Source organism: Salvia splendens, chromosome 19, assembly GCF_004379255.2.
Source record: "Salvia splendens isolate huo1 chromosome 19, SspV2, whole genome shotgun sequence".
NCBI lineage: Eukaryota > Viridiplantae > Streptophyta > Magnoliopsida > Lamiales > Lamiaceae > Salvia > Salvia splendens.
The window spans coordinates 27,410,101-27,431,894 of record NC_056050.1 but is presented as its reverse complement, the minus strand read 5'-3'; the positions used below and the strand labels follow the sequence as shown (position 1 = coordinate 27,431,894).

The following is a 21,794-nucleotide window of genomic DNA, read 5'->3' as shown; positions in this document are numbered from 1 at the left end:
GAAAAATAAAAGATCCAATTAGTAATGTTGTCTTTTTGATTAAATTCTTTAATTTTAGTCGAGTAATAAAATGACTCGAATAATATTAGAAAATGATCCAAAAATACTCAAACTCGTTGGATCAGAGGGAAGAGCGTTTACATAAAACAAAATATTTCATTAGAAATTCATGAAATACACACTTTTCAAATTCATAATTTTACATGTATGCATAAACTTACAATTTAGCTACTATGCTTCGAAACACTTTTCAATGAACAATGATTACACTAAACCTTATATACCTTCAAGAGAGACAAGCCTGCCTTCTACGACCCAGAAAGCATTTTGGTGAAGGTATCTTGCAGTAATGCAGTAGACTCTACAGCAGATTTTGCTAGCCAACTTATACCTACTTTAACCCGGTGCTCGTCTGTCGGTAACCTTAGTAGATAAGCGATTTTCCTAGCTGCAGCAATATCGAATTCAGAGTGAGAAGGATATGGAAGGGTTACAGATGATTAATTGATCCGATAAAAGCAAGGGTCTCCATACCAGTGTGTCCAACTGGACCCTCCAACGTAAGGCCCTCGATGAAACTTGGTGTTATAGCAGCATCGTATCTCCCAAGAGTCATCATCTCACCTAAATTCTGGAATCTGTGACAAGAAAATCGATGTTAGACTGCTGTTATACGCATTTATAGAGATTCTGTTGACAGAGAAAACCATAAGGTAGCTCGGAGTCCAGATAAGATATATGATTGAGTATTTGTATCCTCGTTAATACGATTTCTCTAGTTCTATCCTTACAATGAGATATGAATCAAACAAAATTAGTTCGAATGGAGGGCCTTGAGATTTCCCAATGTTCCATCTATTTTAGTAAAGAGTGGAGTAGCCTATACTATTTTCATCTATCTAAACTAATCCTCAAAAGTAAACACCTTCTAGAACTATGCAACGACCAACGACCCATTGTTGGAATATTGATTAGCCGTTTGCAAAAACTTGATTACACTAAACCATCTCTAGCACCAAACAGGTATTCTTCTGGCATGGTGCTTGTGATACAATTTTCGTGCTACCGTTTTATGCAACATCAATGAACGTGTCTCGTTTAACTCATTTATGACAAACCTAAATGGCAGTAGCGGTCGGTCATTTATCGCAGCCCAGAGATTCCAGCCTGCAAAATCCGCCTGCTGAAATGCCACCTAATCGAAATATGGCAGCAGAAAGTCCAATCAGGGGAAGTAAAAAATTTCCGAGCCGAAAATAAAAGAATCATAGAGTACCTGAGCAGTGCCTGGAAGCAATTTTCCCTGTTTGTCCTTTACAGCAGATGAGTCGCCAATGGCAAATGTGCGTAGATGGCCCTTAACGCGAAGAGTTTCATCTGTTTCGGCTTGTCCCCTACCATTAAGAGGAAGACCAATGGGTCTATCACTGGTTGTTACTTCTGGAAGTAGAGGTTTAGACCCGACAGTCCACAAAACTAGATCTGCTTCGACAATTTGACTTTCTATGCCCCTTTCGGTAGGCTGCAACTCCAGTATAAATCTTTCATGATCATGTTCTGTTGTATCATGAGCAGCTTGAGCATTTTCAAGTTCAGGTGAGCTCCTGAGCTCGGAAGCTCTCCTCATACAACGGACAAAGTAACCCAACAAAAGCTCGACTTTTCTTGATAGGAGAACCTACAACAAAGGTTTTATGTTTCAATTAACTAGGAGTAGGAGGACTTACTATGAAGAGCTTGTCAATCTCATTTTTTGTTCACTAACAAATCAAGTAATATCAGAATCATCAACTGACCTATTCTCGCCAATCAGCATAACGATATAATAATACGCATGGCAGGTGCTCGAACATAAGATCATGCAACTATATACTAATTTAACTATACGAAATATCTAAGATGACGAAAGTGATCGTAGAAGATATGTTCAACTATGCTTACTTTTAATGCTGATTCTCTGTTACTGGGTGGAGCATTAGGCAAGATCATTTTGTCAACATTGATAGCTTGTACAACTCCCCTGTCTCGCAGTCTTTCAGATACTGTGGCAGCCAACTCAACACCAGAGTAACCACATCCTACAACGGCAACACGAATTGGAGAATCTTTGCCAAAATACTTCCGTTCCAGTGCTGTTAGCTTCTCATTAACCCTCTGCACAAGACAATTATAAAAAAACAGAAGTGGCGGTTAGCCTATACACAGAATTTTATTCAAGATAAAATTTGTAGGGGGCAGTCGAATCCTAACACGAGCATCCTCAAGGGTGGAAAATGGTAATGCATATTCCATTGCACCTGGCACAACATCGAGTTTGGCATCAGATCCAAGCGCCAGTACCAACCTGGCTGGCAGATCAGTATGAATGATATCAGAAGAAGCCAATAATGGAAAGGAATATTTTATTTCAAGATATCGAGTAATCGAACTTCAGGAATACAAGCAATATTCTACATACTTTATATTAACAACGAAATCTGGTAAAGCATTCCGTCTCTTTGGACAGTTATGGAATAATAAGTTGAAAACAAGAAAAAACATGCATCTTTATACAAGAAAAACATCGAATAAGTATTTTGAGTGCTTCACAGCTACTCAGTTTCACTAGAGTCTGATGCAAATTTTGATGGATTCAGGCTAAAAATTTTCATTGCATTTTTGTTGGACCGTATTTATGTTATCTAAGACGAAAATAAGATTTATATGAATGACATGGAAGTTTACCAGTCATATTCAATAAGAAGGCCACTTTCAAGATGAACAGTTCCGGCAGATTGAGACAATGCAGCGGCATCCATTCCCAAATGATCAGAAGGATGTAAAGCCTGCACCCTATCTTTGAAAAACTGCACTGTGGTGCTTGACAGCAAGTCCGAGAAGTAAGGGGCTATTTCCCATTCATCTACTTCTGCACTTGGAAAAATCAGTGTAACAACGTCATCATAAAGAACTATGCTTGTCTAGCTTGAGTACCAAAATTCGTCTGCTGCATCAAATCAAAATATACCTCCAGAGAGGAGTTCATAAAGTAAAGGCTTGAACACAAAGCGTTCAGATTGATCAACAAGGACTACCTGTTGCATTATCAAAAAACACTTATTTTATAGACAACATGTAACAAATTGAAAATACACAAGACCAAGAAGATCTTGGTACACGACCAAGTTGGTAGAGATAGACATCTAAATTTCCTTTTCAAAACCAGAGACTGTGTTGTTGTTTTATAAAAAGATACTTGATGTATTCTTTAAAACTGCCAAGTTACCTGTGGTTTCTTTCCATCAGGCCACTCAAGCGATTCCAATCTCAATGCAGTGTAGAGCCCTCCAAAACCACCACCCAGTATACACACCTTTGGCCTCTGTAATCAATAACCGTGTTAGTGTCCCTATCATCTGTATTGCTTTAAAGCATAAGCCATTGTGCTTATGGAGAAAATATATGTGTGGAGAGAATATCATTAAGAAGCATTTAAATGGAATTCACATATTAGGAAAGAAAAAATCAATCATAGCAGACTGAAAAGAGTACCAGATTAACAGGCACACATATATTACTTGTAAAAGCAGAATACATTATTCAGTATTCCCTTCATGAAAATTCAAAATAGGTTTATTCTTAAATTATACTCCTAGAATGGACTTTAGCTGAGAATGGAACCTGAAAGAAAGTTAACTAGTCCACCACCACCACGACATTTTGGGCGTCCGTACAGTTTATATTTAGGCCCAACACAGTTCTACTGTGATTTGTGGATATGATCAGAGTTCTTTTTCTGCCTATATACCTCTCTCTTAATGTAAATTGCATCCGAAAAGTGTATAGGGAAATTCAGCTTTGGCATCGCCCACGTAGATACATCTCGTATTGAATTAGGTAAACAATTAATGTGTTTATTTTGTTTATGCCCGTGATTATCTGTGTTGATTACTTTGACCCGTGATGATATATTGTAAAGGTTATACATTTGCTAATCTCCGTTATTCACTAAATAGCCGAGTCAAAATCTACAATGCATCAAAACCAGTAATATGCCAACAAACAAGCTGAAATGCTTTTACAACTGCCGAAAAACCAAAGAAAAATCTATTAACTTGAAAAGCACAGTATTTGGGAAATACCTTGTTCTTTTCCGGCCATGCGTAATTGGACGGCTGAGATTGCTTTTCAGAGACTTCAGAAACGGCGCCGTATCCGCCGCCTGAGATCGAACCGTGAACTCGGAGTCCTTGCCTTGGGACGGAGCTCGAAAAGAGCCCGGAATTAGCTCGATAGCTACGCGAATTCCGCTGGAAAGGGTTTCGGCAGTGGAGCTGATCGCCTGAAATTCATCGTCGGTTACAGAAAGCAATGAGAATTGTGAGCTCAAATTGAGTGAAGTTAGATACTACAGTAGAGAGAGAGAGCGCTTACGATTGAAAAGCATAGATGATGCAAGAGAAGAAATCGCGTGCGCCATTGTAGTACGACGACGGAGGAATGGAGAGGAGAAGTGGTAATGTGGCTGTTTTTGGTTCCACGATTACCAGAGTTTTGTTGAGCTATGAAAGAGCGCAAGATTGGATTTTTATCACGTGAAGTTATATTTATATTTCCATTTCACTTTTAATAATTAAATAATTACACAATTGATAAATTCAATGTGGGAGTATATTTAGTTTGTCACATTTTGAAAATGTCTTCTATTCCATTTTGGGTTGTCTTTGTGTTTTTATAACCAAATACTGCGAAATAATTGTGCCCAAAAGAAATGAGGCTAAGCAAGGTCTTTGTGTTTTTATAACCAAATACTGCGAAATAATTGTGCCCAAAAAATGTGGTACAACTCTTGATACACAATAAAGTTACAACATGCTTTATGCTTTTATAAACCTCATAAACAGAATCAGATTGCTACAATCACAAATCTTTCACATTTACTTTTCATCTCTCTTTATTCTCTATTTATAGACATGTAAATGATATTTGATGTAAAATAATCAGATTTTCACTAAATCCATGGAAAACTTCAGCAGACTGACCTGAACCTGTATATTCTGCTTCAGCATGATTTGGAGGTTTCAATGAACCTTCGAATGGTAAACAACAACAAAATATCCCTTCAAGATCTCGCGAAGATAAGCACGGGACGTCCCGTTCTGTGAAACGACTTAATTTGTCGATTCAAACAAGCCAGCAGTGTGATTGAATCCGCAAGATACGTCTAAAGCTTTGACGCTCTTATGGAAGTCGAGCAGCCTTGGTTTGACGTAGTCCATGTCATCACCTTGACCCTGGAAAAGTAGGTTACAGCGATTGACTAAGAACCGAAAAAAAATCAACACAAGAAAGGAATTTAAACTAACCAACTGTCCTCCCGGTGAATGGCCATCGTCTTGAAAAGTTCCATTCGAACCACCCCATCCCCACGTGTAGACATGGCCATCTGTTTTTCAGCAACAAGTTTGACAAATGGACACCGAAAACATGCAATCACACGACCAAATCTAACTTTGTTCAGCAGACTAATATTCGAGAATTCGTGAACCCATAGCGGGCCAGGGATAACAAGGAAGTCGAAGCAAATTTCAACAATGAATCAAATAAATTTCCACTTTTGCATAATAGGTTCTCATCTTTCAATAGTTGTGATAACGTCTTTATGTAAACGAAGATTAAAAACCATACTTAGATCGCATATGAAAAGACATACGACGAGAAAACACGGTACTAGTCAGAAATCTCTTACCAGAAACTGCTGCTGTGTGTTTCCAGCCACAGGACACCTGTTTACGGAAAAAAAATGTAAACTTTATACATATGCGACAGTATTTACACGAATCAAGTGCGTATGTAGCGACTGTGTATAAAATTATCATTGCAAACCTTGATAACTGGTTGTGTCGACAACGAGCCTTGGACTCTTTCAGGCGAATAACTGACATTTGTGCAACTGAAATGTATGTCGATTAAATGAAGTAATATGAGTCTGCAGAAAGAATGATACGAAACAAGTACTAGTAACTCTTGCATAAGCAATTTTGTGAAGAGATATACCCGATGCCTAGACATCCATTCTCGTTGGTTCCCCATGAGTACAGTTCCCCACCATCTTTGTAATAAAAGAGTCGTAAAAAGAAATTAGCTGATGGCAGAAAGAATCTTTAATATGAAAATGTAATCACATAAAAGATTACTTGTAATTACACAGGTATGATAAGCACCACAAGCAACTTCATCCGAATATGGCATGGCGTCAATCGTAGATGGTGTTGTCGCATTCTTTGCTTTTCCAAAACCCTGATATTTTGGAAGATAGACCATGGTATGAGATGGAAAATGACCAAGTATAATACTCCCTCCGTCCCAAGTTCATCGGAACATTTCTTTCCGGCACGGGATTTAAGTAAGTGTTGTTTAGTGAGTTAAGTGAAGAGAGAACTAAGCAAGAGAGACTGAAGGGTTATTTTTTGCCAAAACTGAAATGACTCATTTAGCTTGGACGTCCCGAAGGAATACGATTGATTAACTTGGGACAGAGGGAGTAAATCTGAAGCAAAGTTCTAATATGAAGAATTCAAATCATACCCATTTTCCTAATTCTTTTTCACCGAAAACATAAACAGAGCCATCTTCTGTAACATCCAAAGAAAGGGTTAAGTTAGGAAGCTATTGTTATCAAATCCAACAAAAAGCACATTGTTGATCGATGCCTAAGGATCATACCGGAAATACACGCAGAGTGCAGCATTCCAGCTGAAACACTTTTGACCTAATATTACAGAACCGAAATTCTCACCATTCTGATAAAAGATGAAGTGATAAGTTTAAGACGGCCCAAGTAATGTACCTGGATTCCCTCTAGACTTTTAATCAGACGTGGGGTATACTCACTGTATTTAACACCACCAACAAAATGATCAATAAAGGATCCAAGCGAACGGTTATGAGCTATCGAAATTTGTTAATTAGCATTGGATGATTATATCCATTTAGTTGATTAAAAAAACCTGCTGGTCTTTTGAAACCCCAAAATGCTCGATCCATGCCCATGACCAAGCCGTCCAGACTCTCCATCTCCCCAACTCAGAGCTTCACCGTTGTCTGGATATAAAGGATCAAGGAAAGCAACTAGTCAATGAAACAATATAGGATGATAGATCATGAACTTGGGGTAAGATTATCGATTGGAGAAAGATCACACCAACCTGTGATAGCAATTGAGTGTTCGAACCCCAAAGATATCGCTCTTACTGCGACTCCTTCCAAGCATTCAACCTTACAGGGAATAGGAATAATCTTTTGTGCCTCTGCAGATTCATGCAAAGGGTAAGTGTCGATTTTAAAAAATTATTCATTTGACAGTTAAAAAATACTCCCTCCGTTCGCCATCAAATATCTCATTTTTCCATTTCGGGATGTTCACCATTACATGTCTCATTTTGGTGACGGAGGGAGTGTTACAGAACAAGAATATTATAATTTTAGCACTAGAACTCCTTAAACACCGCTTCTTTAATGCCCGTGCCAGAAAGAAATGCATCACTCAAGTCCGGATGGAGGGAGTAATAAGTTCATTACTGTAATAGAGCCAATTCACTTACTTTTTCCAAGGCCAAGTTGCCCATTTGCATTCTTTCCCCATAAATAGAGTTCACCATCCTCTGCAAAACGAGAGACGGCATATATATTATGGAAGTTGAAGGTTCTGAACCACATTAAGATTTAACAAACTATCCCATCTAGTAATAAATTAAGATCTACTTATAAATACTTTAATACATCATTATATGAAATGGGACTCTTCCATTATTCATGCACAAAATCGTTCAAGAAATGGAGAGAGCTAATCTCTGTATGCTTGCTCATAAACTCCTTAGATAAACAAAACAAGATGGATGTCCAAACTCTCAGTGCAAGATAAGAAAGTCGAAAACTTCAGGAGATTACAGACAAAAAAAATAACTCTTGTTAACAAAGGAAAAGATTAATACTAAACCTGTAATGGCAGCTGAGTGGTGGTAGCCAGCTGAGATTTTAACAATTCTCTTGGGAATACTGGAAACCCGGCGAGGCTCCTGTATTGTGGGCAACAAAATCAAATTTTCATGAAATATTATGCAGTAATCTCGAATAAAGCGATATGCACACAATCAATATTATTCTTGTAGATTTTAAATAAGGACAAAATCAAAATTCATAATGGACGGAACAAGTGGCTTAAACATCTCCATCAAATTTGAGAAAACATACGGTCGAATAATCTTGTGTCTCTGATATGCCTAGCTGTCCAAAGTCATTGAGTCCAGTAGCATAAACATCTCCATTTTCTGCAGAACCAAGATACTTTGTACATGAGCATCAATATATGCAAATTTTTTTCAATATCATCTGAACATCTTAGCATTTATTCTACATCTACAAAGACCACATAAGTTTTTTGATAGTATGAATGAGCAACCTAGCAAAATAAGAAAGCAGTTATCCAAAAAAACCATTATGGCAATTCACAAGAAGCAACCATTCCTACAATTACGATTCCCTCTCTGAATACACACGATGTTTGAGTGCAGAACCGGAAGTGACTTCCAAAAAAATTAACCAACACATAAGAACCAATGAAAAGGTAAGCTTTGTCTCTCCTTCAAAACTTCTCCAAGTCAGAATGCAAAACCAATGTTTTGAAAGTCACCATTTTCGGATAGGCTAGGTCGTAATGATCAAGGACAAAGGAGTTCCAAGGCATGACATATTTACTCAGAAAGAAAACAGTCGGTACAGTTTACACAGTTTACACTATTCATACAAAATATTTCACCATTGTTTCATATTGGTACAAAAGTTTGAAGATTGCATAACTGATACAAGAAGTTTCATTCGTGTTCCATTTTATTCCGTCATCTGAGTTTCAACTCTTTACCTACGTGAGTACAAATCATGAAACAACGATGAAATCTTTTGTACCCGAAGTAGGCAAAGAGTCGACAACGTCTAAAAACAGATGACAAATGTACTAAAATGACACACTAATCAAACCTCATGAACCAATGGTGAAACGTTTTGTATGAATAGTGCAATTATCGAAAACACATCCTTTCATTTCCACTTTCTCCACAAGAAAAAAGGTTACTGCAGTTTCTAACAAGAACTCATCCCTCCATTTCATCGAAATCATTAACTAAACATACACCAATCATTCACAGATTAATCCCAAATCAGAGAAACACCACACAGTCAATCCCCATAAACTCAAAAACCAAAATCAGATGCTAAATTCGAGAGTATGCAACATCACCAGTGAGGAAAAGTGTGTGGGCCCCACCACAAGCGACCTCCTTCAAACTCTGATCCCCAAAAGCAGATGGTGAAATTGGCTTAGGTCTCCACTTTGACTCCAAATTGCCCAATCCTAGCCTCCCAAAATCCCCATTGCCCCAAACAGCTGCGAACCTCTTCCCTCTGCTCAACACCTCATCGAAACCATCGCGCCTGCCGCTTGCAACACAGAACAATCTTGACCCAGAGGCTTTCTTGCTCACCAAATTCGATAAAAATGCGATCTTTTTCATGCAAGCATGAGTTCTTGAAATCCCCATTGTTCTTGAAGAGTGTAGAACCGATTGGGCTCATGTCAATGCCGAGAATCTCGATTCCAGTTTGTGATTTCTCGGTGGTGGTGGAATTTAATGAAGTTGCAGTTGATGGTCTGAAATAGAGTTACGAAGGATGGAGCAAGTGATGATTCGTGTCTTAATCCATTCACTTTCTATAGTAATCTTGCATCTTTAGCAAAATAACCGAAAATATGAATAATCAATTAGAACTAAATCGAAATATAAAATTTGATTTAGAATTTTCAATTTTTGAATCCATTCAGATTTCCTTTTCTTCAAAATGTGAGTTTTCGATTCAGCTCCGACCAATTTTTCTTGAAAAAAAGTGTGCGAAATAAAAATAATTGATTAGAACCGAATCAAAATAATTAAATTCGGTTCGAATTTTTTTTATTTTCACCTCAAATCAGATTTATTTTTCTTCAAAATCAAATTTCCGGTTCCTTTAGGATGAGAATTCATTTAATTAAAATTTTGTAAAATCTAGAAAATAATGAGTTCGCACACATTATATATGCCCGCGTGCGTGAGTGCATGCATCAGCCTTAGTTTCCAAGGAAAGATGAATGATTAAAGGTCTTTTGTTAGACGTTTCCAACCATAATAACCAACCTTGAAAAAATAATCTATCCAAGTTCGAACAAGATCGGACCGCGGTCTAACCGCGGGCACAGTGTCCGAGCCCATACGGAGTGTGGGTTTTAATAGAGTGTGAGCCACTAGTGAAAGAGCCTCAAAGACTTTTTCTAACATTAAAGCATTGTTAACATAATCTATAAATTATAATGTTATTTTACATAGTACTTTACAATTGCCGCATACAACAAAGTTACATACTTTCTTGAAAAGATTAGGAGGAATAGTAGAAAAACATAACACAAGTTAAGCATGCAAGCCTTGCTAGCAAGCAGGGACGAACCTAGGTGGGGTTATATGTCAGCCAAATAGTACTGCTAGAAAACTCGTCCTTCGACCCCACATAGCTCTGCCTCCGCCTCCACCCTTTTCTTTCTTTTGTATGATATCATGATTCAGATAGCTACGAAAAGAAAACATGTTTCCCCAGTGCTGAAGTTTTGACTACACGAGTTTTGTTTCGCGGATCCGTTAGCAAGAATTGAATGATAGGGATCCTGCGCGGTGGTAGAGGTGGTGGTGTTGATGGAAGTGGTGGCGATAGCCGTTTGACTCCTTCTCGATCTGCCACCGGAGATGGTGGAAGTCTTCGACCGAGCAAGGGAGCTTTAGAGGGCCGACGTCGTTGTACCCATAAGCCTCATGAGCTTTCTCAAGAAATCTCTTGAAGAAAGGATGGCTTAAGTATGATATTGGAATTGTGAATCTTTGAAACTCTTCCTCTTCTAAACCAACTTTGATTGCTACCCATCCCCTCTTAACCTTCATCTTCTTACTCTCATGAATTAATCCTTCCATTTGTATAAATATGTATATGAGACTTTGACGTTTTGCTTCTGTGGAATGTGTATGTTATCACAAGTCATTCACAATGTATATATACAAACACATGTTGGTCTTATTGCCATTTGATAAAGAAGTACTGTCCTTTTTTTTTGCAAACTTTATTGGGGATAAAGTATTTGGAAAAGATTTGTTAAAGATTTGCAAAAAGATAGTGGATGCCCTTTAGAAAAATTTGGGGATGTGATGATAATAAAGAGTGAGTTTGACTAGAAAAGTTATTTTGGCCTTAAGAGGCATACACTTCCCACTATCATGTTAATCCATGCGTTTCATTTTAGTACGAGATTTAAGAAAATGATAATAATATATTAAATAGAGAGAAAATAAAATATGAGAAAAGATAAGTAGATAAGTAGAGATAGAATAAAGTATATAACTTAAAAGAATTGATTTTGCCAGAAAATGGTAATAATACGTTATGAATAGGCTTGTTATGTTGTTATGTGTATCCTGGATAAGTTTTCTTTCGTGTTATCTCATATTTTTGTTTCCCAGAAATGGTCCCATTTTGCTGTTTGGGAGTAATCGCTCTCGGTTATGAATAGGCTTATTATGTTGTTACGTGTATCCGAGATAAGTTGATCTTTAGTATCTAGACCTTGTTTGTGCTTGTTGTATGTCATTTACTGCGTGACTTTTGCACCCGTTTCAGATTCTTGCTCGTTCGTTTTGTCAAAAAAAGATGGCATTATCTCGTACCAAACGGGACCTCCTAACAAGTGGGTACAATTTTGGACCAATCAATTACCGTTTAAGTTGACAAAAAACATAGATAAGTAATTAGTGGACTTCCACATCTATCTTTTGCTCTATTCAAAATCACATCTTTACTGCTTATTCTAATCATGATCTATAGAATTTCCCATTTCTTTTATAAAAAAATTGAATCTTGTTAACTAGAAAAATCAGAGGGAAAATTTGATTTCTTGATGCGTTGAATATGCCACAAAAATTCCAAATCGATAAAATTTAAATGAATTTAGCTTATAAATAACCATGGACATTGGACAATATTCCCCATTAATAACTTTTTTGTAAAATATTTGTTTCAATGATAGAATTCTTAAATAGACCGTCAATTGCTCAGTTGTTATGCCACTCACAAAATTGACCTACAAATTATAAATTAATGCATCGGATAATTTTAAATAGAATGGGACACAATCCGTACTCAATTGCGGTACATATATGTAGAACATATTTTATCATTTTCGTTGTGAAGATTAATTTTTTTTTAATCAAAAGTTACTTTTGTAATTTTGACCTTTTCATTTAATGGTGATAAAATGATACTATAAAAAAAGAGAGGAAATTTAAGATTGTACACCAAGAGAAGCATAATAGATATTGCCTTTACAGCCACTATTCCATTCACTTTGGTCAGCTACAAAAATTTTGTTTGTTTGCACTAGTTGGCATGTGATGCGTGGTGGCGACGGCCACCACCGGAATCGAACGAAAAGAAGCACACGTAGACGTAGGGGGCGTCGAAAAGGATGAATAGCTCGACAACGAGGGGCTAATCAGTCAATAACACCGAAACCATTGCACCATTTGTGTCCGTAAACTCAAAAGGCGATCATTGTTAGCGACTCTATCAGCGTGCAGCCAAGCAAAGGAAGAGCAGTTGAATCGGATGAAGCTGCAATATCGGGTTTTCCAGGCGTTTAACAAATGCAGTTTCGTATATGTTTACAAATGCAAATCACGATGTTTGTTCAAATTCTTATATGTCTCATAACTTTATAAATCAGCCCGAAAAACCATGAAGATTGGATTTGTTCGCAGTTATCCCATGACAAACAAATCCGGTCAATATATTGTTGACGTTTCTCAATCAAATGACATTGTTAAACAACAATCACAATAAAATCAAGGGGGATATGGGGTATAAAAAAGCTTAGACCCAAACAACATGGATTTATGATCAAACAACAATACCTGTGATTAGGAAAGCACCGTCTACTGAGAAAACACAGTCCCAAACCCAGCGCTGATGACCTGAAAGTATACCGGGAGACTGCACTTCACTACGCGATACGCAAAAGCAAGCACGATCAAGACCCTATTATACGGGTAAAATCACATACCTACTAGTGTTTTTTCCAACGTAAAGTCATCCGCGTTCCATATTTTGACAGTATTATCCGAAGATGCAGTAGCCAGATACCTAAAACCGACCATTTTCAAATGATAATCTATCCATCTGAATAGCTAAAAACGAAGACAACGTAAAATGCTGGCGATAGGAGGTTGCCTCCTGACCGATTAGGCTCGCACAGCTCTGGTGAAAGTAGACACTTGAGTATGTATTGATCGTGAGCTTGAAGTTTGTGAAGCGGCACGAAGTTGGTCATAGTCTGCACAGCAAGAGGATCTGTGAATATACTAAACTAGACGAGGAATGAATTCGTGTACGCCTCACCTGTGTTCCTTTCATTAAGCGCCACACGTAGCATGTCCCACGGTTATTTGCTGCAACCACCAAGCTTCCATCCCACATCACAGTTAAGGATGGAAGCAAGCTGCACACCAACTTTGCTGTACCTAAATTATGCAATCGTGCGAATCTTGTTCAATTATCGTCAAACTTTACCAAAGAATAGTGAACAAGCAAGCTACACACCAACTCACATTATTAATGTGTGAATCGTAGCTCATCACCTGACATTCAAACAGATGACTTAGCTGATTAGGCTGAAGATACCTAAGTAAGAGTTGAAACTCTCTTCAAAGGAGAGACGTTGAAATTAATGAGTAACTTGTAACTTTGTATGAAGAAAGGCAAGAAACATACAGGCTGAGGGCTGTTCGCATTGACATCAAACAGCCGAATATGAGGATTCCCAGCTGCAGCCAGCGTTTATCAGGTGTAATCTCGAGCCGGTTCACTTGCTACCAAGAGGGAACAAAATCACAAATCATCACAAGCTAGATAAATTTCAAACGTATCTTTGCTTAACACGACATGTATATACAGCTCGAAGGCGGATTAGACAACACTAAAATAGTCCATCCAACATTTCCTTCCCTAAACTTTGGCAGCAATGCATATCACATTCTACAGGATGAACTCAGATCAAATCATCACATGCTGTATAAAATTTTAAACGTATCTTTGCCCAACGGGACACTTTTATATACTGCTGAAAGGTGGATTAGACAGCACTAAAAGTCTAAAATAGTCCATTCAACATTTCCTCCCTAAATTTTGCCAGCAATACATTTCCTCCTAGTTCAAGAATATTTTGAATTCTCACCTCCAACGAGCTAACTCTTTTCACTCAAATCCTGAGTTTGCACATCATCAAACATTTTAGGGAAAACCCAAACCTCCCTAATTCAAGAATCTATCAAATTCTCACCTCCAACGAGCTAACTCTTTTCACTCAAATCCCGAGTTTGCACATCACCAAACATTTTAGGAAAAATCTCAAACCTATCCTCACTAAATGGGGCAATTATATGGGATATTGGTCCTAAAACCATGAACTTTGGCCAAAATTTGGTATTTCCCACAAACTTTAAAATTGGCATAGAATATCACAAACTTTGCACTTTGGTATTTCCCAAACTGACCCAAGTAAGATATTTTCATCAAAATCTTATTTTACGTGGGCAACCGTGATACATTTTATGATATTTTAAACAATTTTTTAGATTTAATAACAAGTAGGATAAAAATTCACGTAGAAAAACACATTGGTTTAATTTTGTCAAGTATGATAAAAAAGCCTCATAAGTTAGTCAAATATGGTGATAGACATGCCGTGGAAAATACCAAACAAAGTGCAAAGTTTGTGATATTCTAGACCAATTTTAAAGTTAGTGGGAATACCAAATTTTGGGCCAAAGCTCATGGTTTTAGGGACCAATATTCCGAAATATATACTACCTAATGTGGATGACAAACTCTTTAAATAGCCCATCAAAATGCATTCTATTCTAAAGCAACTCACATCAAAATTCCCAAATTCAATGCTTAGTGGTTTTTAGTGGCATTTGCTTTGGTTAAAAGTTCACCCTAACCATTTATTCTATTATTATTAGCGAAGATTAGTAAATAAAGGAATTGACTCAAATGAATGAAGAATGGAAAAATGAATTGATATTAAACCATGCATGTTGAAATTATCTTTCATTTTTTTATTGAAGCTATCTAGATAAAATTGGGTGATCTTGCATGTATAATACTAAAATTGGTTAATGATTGAATCTATACCGACTTTTAATTATTTTAGTATTAATTTTATCTCAAACTCTGAATTTATCAATTTTATTTATAGTCTTTTTAATTATTAATTATACCCCATTCTTTTCGACATGTATCAATTTAATCAAACATTTTCAGATAATTTTTTAAAAAAATAAAATAATTATATTCTTGTATACAACTTATTTTTTAGTGAAAAATAATACTAGGCCATTAACCAACACCCCGTGAATTACTGTTAGAGCGACAATAAAAATTGAAAACATTGAGATATATTTTGATTAGTTGGAAAAACATAAATTAATGCAATTATTAAAGGCAAGAGATAAAAATTAATGAATTTCAAAATATGGGATAAATTTGATAAAATCGCTAAAGATTGTAATAGATTATATAGTTAATTTTAAATATCGGTGAAACTTTTCAATTTTGTTATAATCAATACTTAAAATATTACGATCAATTCATTGGCCTTGGGCCATCAAACCTTCTATATGTAAGAATTGAACGTGCGACAAGATTACGAGGCCCATGACTACAGACAAGGAGGATCTTTAAGGAATTCTTCATCTAACGAGCACCGGAAATTGCATACAAGAATAACATATCTATATTCATAATAGATATTGCACGTTGAGCATGTAAAACACAACGGAATTAAATCTTACTTGTTATGTTGTTTTCTTCAATTGATTGAATCCTGCAAGTTGAATTCACTACTATCGAGGTCCACTTGCAATCCAATCCGATGCAGGAACTATCCCGGTGCAATTGCTATGTAAAAGAAAACTATGAATTTTCTCTACAAAGCTTTGCGTATTTTCTACCTTGTGTCTCTTCTCTTCCCTCCACTTTCACCACTTTATTCATTCTCCACAATGAAGATTAAATAATCATTATTAAGTAGATGAAGAGTCATGCAATTGAAAAGTTACTTGGGCTCTATGATTATTGGGCTCATGAATCAATATAATTGTAGCCCAACTATAATTACTTAATCCATATTAACTAATTCTAGCTCATTTTCTTTCAGGATCTAATAGACATGTACATTGAAATTTGAAATTAAAGGAAATATTGATACCAAGCATGTGTAATTACAGCAATTTTAGGGCAATATTGATACCAAGCATGTGTAATTACAGCAAATTAATAGTACTCCGTATGTATTTTCATATAGTATTTTATTGTCTTTAGGATTCAATTGGTAGTTAAGTTTCACTAGGATAATGCGGGTTAATTATAGCTTCGCATATTGTTTGGTAGGTGAGTTAAATAAAAAATTTATAAAATTTAAAAATTATATAATTGTATGTAATTGATATAAGAATATTAAAAGTGATAAAAAAAATAATTAATTTTCAACTTTAATATAAAGATAGTTTGAAGTTGAATTTAAAATATTAACTAAATTAAATTTTTAAAAGTATTATTCTCATGCAATAAGAATAACAATTTTTTACAAATACCATAACACTAAAAAATGTGATAACTCTAAAACACAGGTTAGAATGCTCAAAACTACCATAATAAAAATCATTTGTATTACACAAGGGCGCACAAGTTTTCATCTTTTTATGGAGGTCGTAGATTGAATTCGAGCCGCACAACACTCAACGGTGAAAAACAACTCACAACCCATCATCGATATAGGAAAACAAAGTCTGAACGAACGTAACTATAACCGATGATCCACAATTCACATCTCTCGTCACAACATCATTCTCCTCATTTATGCGTTGGTCATAACTTCTACATTTGGGCGCCTCTCCCACGCCCTCCTTTTACACATCTCACAGGTTAATCTACACTATTTATTGCAAATATATAAAATAATAATAAATCAATTTTATTCCCAATCATAATCTCATCTAATAATTTAAAATATATTTATGCATGGAATAATTATTAATGAAGCAGTTTCACCAATTTTTCCTAGTTAAAAAAATAGTAATTAACATAATTATTCTAATAACTGCACAAAATTATTCATATAATTAACACAACTATTCCCATAAATATAATACACAAAATAATTCCATAATATTATAGATTTTAAATTTTTTTTCTTTAAGAAGGAAAAATTGGTTTCCTCCGCGCCGCACCGGCGTCGCGGCACCACTTTCCGGGTGGTTGTGATGCTCTAAACACACCCTCTTTTCTCCCGATGAACAGTGAAGTAAACAGCAGATCTGCGAAAGCGACAAAATCCTACAGATCCACCCACTATATTCCATCACTCACAAGACACACGCCTAATAAATCCCACATTCCACTCTCTCTCTCTCTCTCTCTCTCTCTCTCGTTCATCCATACCTCCTCCCAATCCCATGCGTGTAGTGCTCCTCTATCCCACCGTCCACTCCACTCCCGTGACTCCATTTCCATCTTCCCAAATCCCACCAATCAAATCCCTAATCTCAACCAATCATTCATTAATAATCTAATCCATCTCCATAATTATGCAGCTCAGACGCCCTATAAAACACCCCCCAAATCCAAAGCACAACCAATTCCCCAATCTCAAATCCCTATTCCTCATTCCCATGGCCGCTCTAATCTCCTTCGCCCTCCTCTCCCTCCTCCTCCTCCCCTCCCTCTCCGCCCGCCGCCACCCCCCAAACCCCCACCTTTCCGCCACCAACATTCTCGTCACTGACCTCTGCAAGGCCTCACTCGATCCCCAAAAATGCCAATCCTACTTCCCCCAATTACCCCCCGGCGCCACCCTCATTGACGGAATCCAATCCGCTCTCAAACTCTCCTCTCAGAATCTCAATTTAGGCCGGGGAATGGTCCAGCACATCCTCGATTCCTCCGCCGCCAGCAGCAACCGCACCGCCGCATCCAAAACCTGCCTCGAACTCCTCCGCTACGCCGATCACCGCACCAATTTAGCATCAACAGACGCCCTGCCGCGGGGGAGGAACAAGGACGCCCGGGCGTGGCTCAGCGCCGCGCTCGTCTACCAATACGACTGCTGGTCGACGCTCAAATACGCCAACGACACCTCCCTCGTCGACAAAACGATGGCGTTTTTCCACTCCTCCGTGATCGCCACCGGCAGCGACGCCCTCTCCATGGGGTTAAATTACGACTTTTTTGGCGATAAAACTGGGCTCTGGGGCCCGGCAAGGACGGAGCGGGACGGGTTCTGGGAACCCGCGCTGGCTCCGGGCGGGCCCGGCCCGGCCGGAGGCGTGCCTCGGGATTTGAAGGCGGATGTGGCGGTGTGTGAGAAGGGGTGTGAGTATGTGAGTGTGCAGAAGGCGGTGGATGCTGCGCCGGATAATGCCGGGCCGGGGGCCCGGTTCGTGATATGGATCAAGGAGGGAGTGTATGAGGAGACTGTGCGGGTGCCGCTGGAGAAGAGGAACGTGGTTTTCATGGGGGATGGGATGGGCAAAACCGTCATTTCCGGGTCGTTGAATGTTGGGAAGCAAGGCATTTCTACATACAACTCAGCTACAGTTGGTGAGTTTGTTTTGTTTTGTTTTGTTTATTCATTGCTGTTTTGTGGTGTTTATTAGCTGCTACGTCACGTGATTTGTTTGTTTATTGTCGGAAGGATTTGAATTGAATATGAAATGGGAGGAAAAGAGTGATCTTTATTGCATAAGTGAAGAAAAGATTGATCTTTATTGGCATATTGTATTGAAAGAGTTGATTTTTGGCAAATAGGGAAATGATTTGTTTAGCTTGGAATATTACAAAAAGAATATACGAATGGATTAACCTGAGACTGAGTGGTATGAGTATCTTTGTAGTTATCTGGTTTTAGCTATTTCTAGATTATATGGAAATTTAAGAAAGTGATGTTTATTCAAGAGAGAAATAAAATAGATAGGTGAAAGAGACAATAATAGAAAGAGTAAAGAATTGGTTTTTTGCCCAAAAATGATTCATTTAGCTTGGAATGTCTCCAAATAATACAAATTGATTAACTTCAGACTGAGGGAGTATACAGAATCTTTGCTTTGAGGGGAGTTTCATGTTTAGAGGCATTGCCTTACATATTAACTGGAGAAAGGTTAAAGGCTAACTGTTGTTATCTGGTTTTAGCTGTTTAGAGATGACATTAACTGGGGAAATTTAGCACCGGGTTTGAAGTTTGGAGGTAGATAAAGTATATGAAATGGGTATGGGGATGGAAAGACTGATCTTTATTGCGTATTTCGTAGATTTTCAGTATCTTTGGTTCGAGGTGACTTTGTGTATCCGTTCCTATGAAGGTTGTGAGTTCGAGTCGCTATGGCGATAAATGGAGGATCATTGTTGATCTGTAGTAATCTGGTTTGAGTTGTTTGTCTTCTAACATGTTTTTTGGGTTCATACAGCTGTTGTTGGCGACGGATTTATGGCGACTGGTCTCACCATCCAGAACACAGCAGGCCCGGAAGCTCATCAAGCAGTAGCTTTCCGATCCGGCAGCGACCTCTCCGTGGTGGAAAACTGCGAATTCCTCGGCAATCAAGACACCCTCTACGCGCACAGCCTGCGTCAGTACTACAAGTCGTGCCGCATCCAGGGCAATGTCGATTTCATATTTGGAAATTCGGCTGCGTTCTTCCAAGACTGCCTCATCCTTGTCGCCCCTCGCCAGTTGAACCCAGAGAAGGGCGAGAACAATGCAGTGCCAAGGAAGGATAAACCCTGCCCAATCAATGGGGTTCGTCTTCCAAGACTGCGTGATCAATGGCACGGATGCGTACATGGCGCTGTACTACAGCAAGCCCAAGGCGCACAAGAACTACCTCGGTAGGCCGTGGAAAGAGTACTCGAGGACTGTTTTCATCCATTGCACGCTCGAGGCTCTCATCATGTCGGATGGATATATGCCTTGGAGTGGCGACTTCGCGCTCAAGACCTTGTATTATGGTGAATTCGAAAACCGGGGACCCGGGTCGGATACGGCGAAGCGAGTGAGCTGGAGCAGCCAGATTCCGGCCGAGCATGCGGGCTCGTTTTCGGTGGGGAATTTCATCCAAGGGAATGAATGGATCCCTGCGTTGTTGCCGTGAAATCGACCTCTCCTACTGCAGATGCAGGTATCGTGCTTATACATTGTGAAGAGAGGAAGATTGAGTGACAATGTAAATTGGAGGAACTACCATGATTTTAGTTATGGATTAACTAAACTTGATTAGGAAAAAGAATTTGGTTAAGCATACCTAAGTTGAGCATAGTTGGGCTAAAAACCAAGTTTAATAGTGGTTATACTCCTCCGTTAGACTATTTCCATTGTGACCCTCTTTAAACCATCTAATCATCTAATGATACAGGGCAAAAAAGTATAGATCTAGATTCGTGATTGATGATATGTGCATTGTGTAGTGAAAACACATGTAGAAAATACTTGGTTGCCTGTGAGAGTTAGCCAAACGGTAGAGAGGTACTGCCTGAAGCCAAATATTTTGGGTTTGAGTCCTCCGTAGCACGATCTTTAAATTTAAATTCATTTATATATAAAAAAAATACTTGGTTGCATTATTCATGTACCAATTGGTATACTACATGTATGTGGATACCAAAAGTAATTTATTCATTGATCATCTTGGATAAGTTCTAGGATTATCCGTCATGGCACCGCCTCCGGCAACGTCCCTTAATCGCACCAGCCATCCCCACACACAGTCACAATGGCGAGTCATCCCGGGTGGCCCGGCCCGGCGCTGAGCTTCCTCGGGCAAGCCTCTGGAAGCGCGGCGGCTTAAAGCACTAAATTCTATTTGTGCCCAACACGGCAACGCTAAATTTTATTTCATGCGGCGCAACTCAACAAACAACACTCACATTTAGGGCTGTCAAAATGGATATCGGGAATTGGATATCTGATATCCGAACCCGAAATATCGGATAATTGGATACCCAATACCCGATTTTTTGATTTTTGGATTATTGGGTATTGGGTATACCCAAATTACCCGATTTTTTTAATTTCTTTTAAATTTAATAAATTATGTATCTATTTTATTATGGATTAATGATATGAATTTTTTTATTTCTAATAATTTGTAGTTGTTTTTTTTTATCTTAAACTCGAACTACTTTAAGTTTGTATCAAATTCGAACTACAAGTTTGTATTTCTAAAATTTTGTAGTTAATTTTCTTTAAAAAGTAATTAAAAAATATTTAAAAAAATCACAATCGGGACTCGATACCCGAAATCATTTTCGGATCGGGTATCGAATATTAGATTTTGGAAAATTCGGGATCGGGTATCCAATTTGACAGGCCTACTCACATTTTATCAGAGTACTACTATTATTTATAATCCTCAATCTTTGATTTTTTATATTCATTTCTTATTTTATTTAATTTAAATTCATATTAATAAAAAATATGTAGTTAATTAAAATTTAAAAATCACATAAATAAAATTCCAAAATTAAACATTACTGAAACCTGGTAAATACATAGTTGAGATTATTAAAAGTCTGAAAATTACATATTAAAAAATATATAATGCATTGAAAATTTAATTCAATTTAACTCAAAGATAATA

At 37.7% G+C, this 21,794-nt stretch overlaps 3 protein-coding genes and 1 pseudogene across 5 annotated transcripts; 1 reads left to right on the top strand and 3 right to left on the bottom strand.

The window, feature by feature from the left end:
- Window positions 1–136: 136 nt before the first annotated feature.
- Window positions 137–5,155, bottom strand: LOC121779817 (alternative NAD(P)H-ubiquinone oxidoreductase C1, chloroplastic/mitochondrial-like). The gene is made up of 12 exons (XM_042177260.1): window positions 5,022–5,155; window positions 4,414–4,541; window positions 4,122–4,321; window positions 3,266–3,361; window positions 3,008–3,074; window positions 2,725–2,908; window positions 2,251–2,344; window positions 1,942–2,154; window positions 1,277–1,678; window positions 1,119–1,195; window positions 535–638; window positions 137–448 (listed from the first exon to the last, which is right to left on the bottom strand). Exons 2-12 carry the CDS (start codon window positions 4,457–4,459, stop codon window positions 309–311), a joined length of 1,623 nt encoding a protein of 540 aa, XP_042033194.1. The 5' UTR covers window positions 4,460–4,541; window positions 5,022–5,155; the 3' UTR covers window positions 137–308.
- LOC121779818 (ultraviolet-B receptor UVR8-like) lies at window positions 4,775–9,785 on the bottom strand. Its single transcript, XM_042177261.1, has 15 exons — window positions 9,275–9,785; window positions 8,233–8,309; window positions 7,979–8,057; window positions 7,584–7,643; window positions 7,188–7,289; window positions 6,990–7,083; window positions 6,830–6,872; window positions 6,706–6,751; window positions 6,568–6,614; window positions 6,177–6,279; window positions 6,037–6,091; window positions 5,866–5,932; window positions 5,729–5,765; window positions 5,346–5,425; window positions 4,775–5,273 (listed from the first exon to the last, which is right to left on the bottom strand). The coding sequence occupies exons 1-15, from the start codon at window positions 9,573–9,575 to the stop codon at window positions 5,151–5,153; spliced, it is 1,314 nt and encodes a 437-aa protein (XP_042033195.1). The 5' UTR covers window positions 9,576–9,785; the 3' UTR covers window positions 4,775–5,150.
- A 2,561-nt stretch (window positions 9,786–12,346) lies between these two features.
- Window positions 12,347–14,149, bottom strand: LOC121779306 (target of rapamycin complex subunit LST8-like). 3 transcript variants are annotated; one of them, XM_042176613.1, is made up of 7 exons: window positions 13,873–14,149; window positions 13,702–13,739; window positions 13,501–13,622; window positions 13,341–13,435; window positions 13,166–13,245; window positions 13,017–13,076; window positions 12,347–12,717 (listed from the first exon to the last, which is right to left on the bottom strand). In XM_042176613.1, exons 3-7 carry the CDS (start codon window positions 13,576–13,578, stop codon window positions 12,644–12,646), a joined length of 387 nt encoding a protein of 128 aa, XP_042032547.1. In that variant the 5' UTR covers window positions 13,579–13,622; window positions 13,702–13,739; window positions 13,873–14,149; the 3' UTR covers window positions 12,347–12,643. The 3 variants fall into 3 exon arrangements, with proteins under 3 accessions (XP_042032547.1, XP_042032546.1, XP_042032548.1); XM_042176612.1 differs by having other exon boundaries at window positions 13,710–13,739; XM_042176614.1 differs by having other exon boundaries at window positions 12,347–12,635; window positions 13,501–13,739.
- A 3,397-nt stretch (window positions 14,150–17,546) lies between these two features.
- LOC121778474 lies at window positions 17,547–21,272 on the top strand (annotated as a pseudogene).
- Window positions 21,273–21,794: the final 522 nt, after the last annotated feature.

Excerpts from the sequence above, each read along its gene's own strand:
- LOC121779306 (XM_042176613.1), bottom strand. The coding sequence starts at position 13,578 with ATGTGGGATGGAAGCTTGGTGGTTGCAGCAAATAACCGTGGGACATGC. Across the intron at positions 13,246-13,340 it reads GAGCTGTGCGAGCCTAATCG|GTATCTGGCTACTGCATCTT; the intron begins GTCAGGAGGCAA and ends GGTCGGTTTTAG. Across the intron at positions 13,077-13,165 it reads GTTGGAAAAAACACTAGTAG|GTCATCAGCGCTGGGTTTGG; the intron begins GTATGTGATTTT and ends GTATACTTTCAG.
- LOC121779818 (XM_042177261.1), bottom strand. The coding sequence starts at position 9,575 with ATGGGGATTTCAAGAACTCATGCTTGCATGAAAAAGATCGCATTTTTA. Across the intron at positions 7,084-7,187 it reads ACACTCAATTGCTATCACAG|ACAACGGTGAAGCTCTGAGT; the intron begins GTTGGTGTGATC and ends CTTTATATCCAG. Across the intron at positions 6,752-6,829 it reads AAAGTCTAGAGGGAATCCAG|GTCAAAAGTGTTTCAGCTGG; the intron begins GTACATTACTTG and ends CTGTAATATTAG.
- LOC121779817 (XM_042177260.1), bottom strand. The coding sequence starts at position 4,459 with ATGGCGCACGCGATTTCTTCTCTTGCATCATCTATGCTTTTCAATC. Across the intron at positions 2,909-3,007 it reads TTATGAACTCCTCTCTGGAG|AAGTAGATGAATGGGAAATA; the intron begins GTATATTTTGAT and ends TTCCAAGTGCAG. Across the intron at positions 2,345-2,724 it reads CTTCTTATTGAATATGACTG|GTTGGTACTGGCGCTTGGAT; the intron begins GTAAACTTCCAT and ends TCTGCCAGCCAG.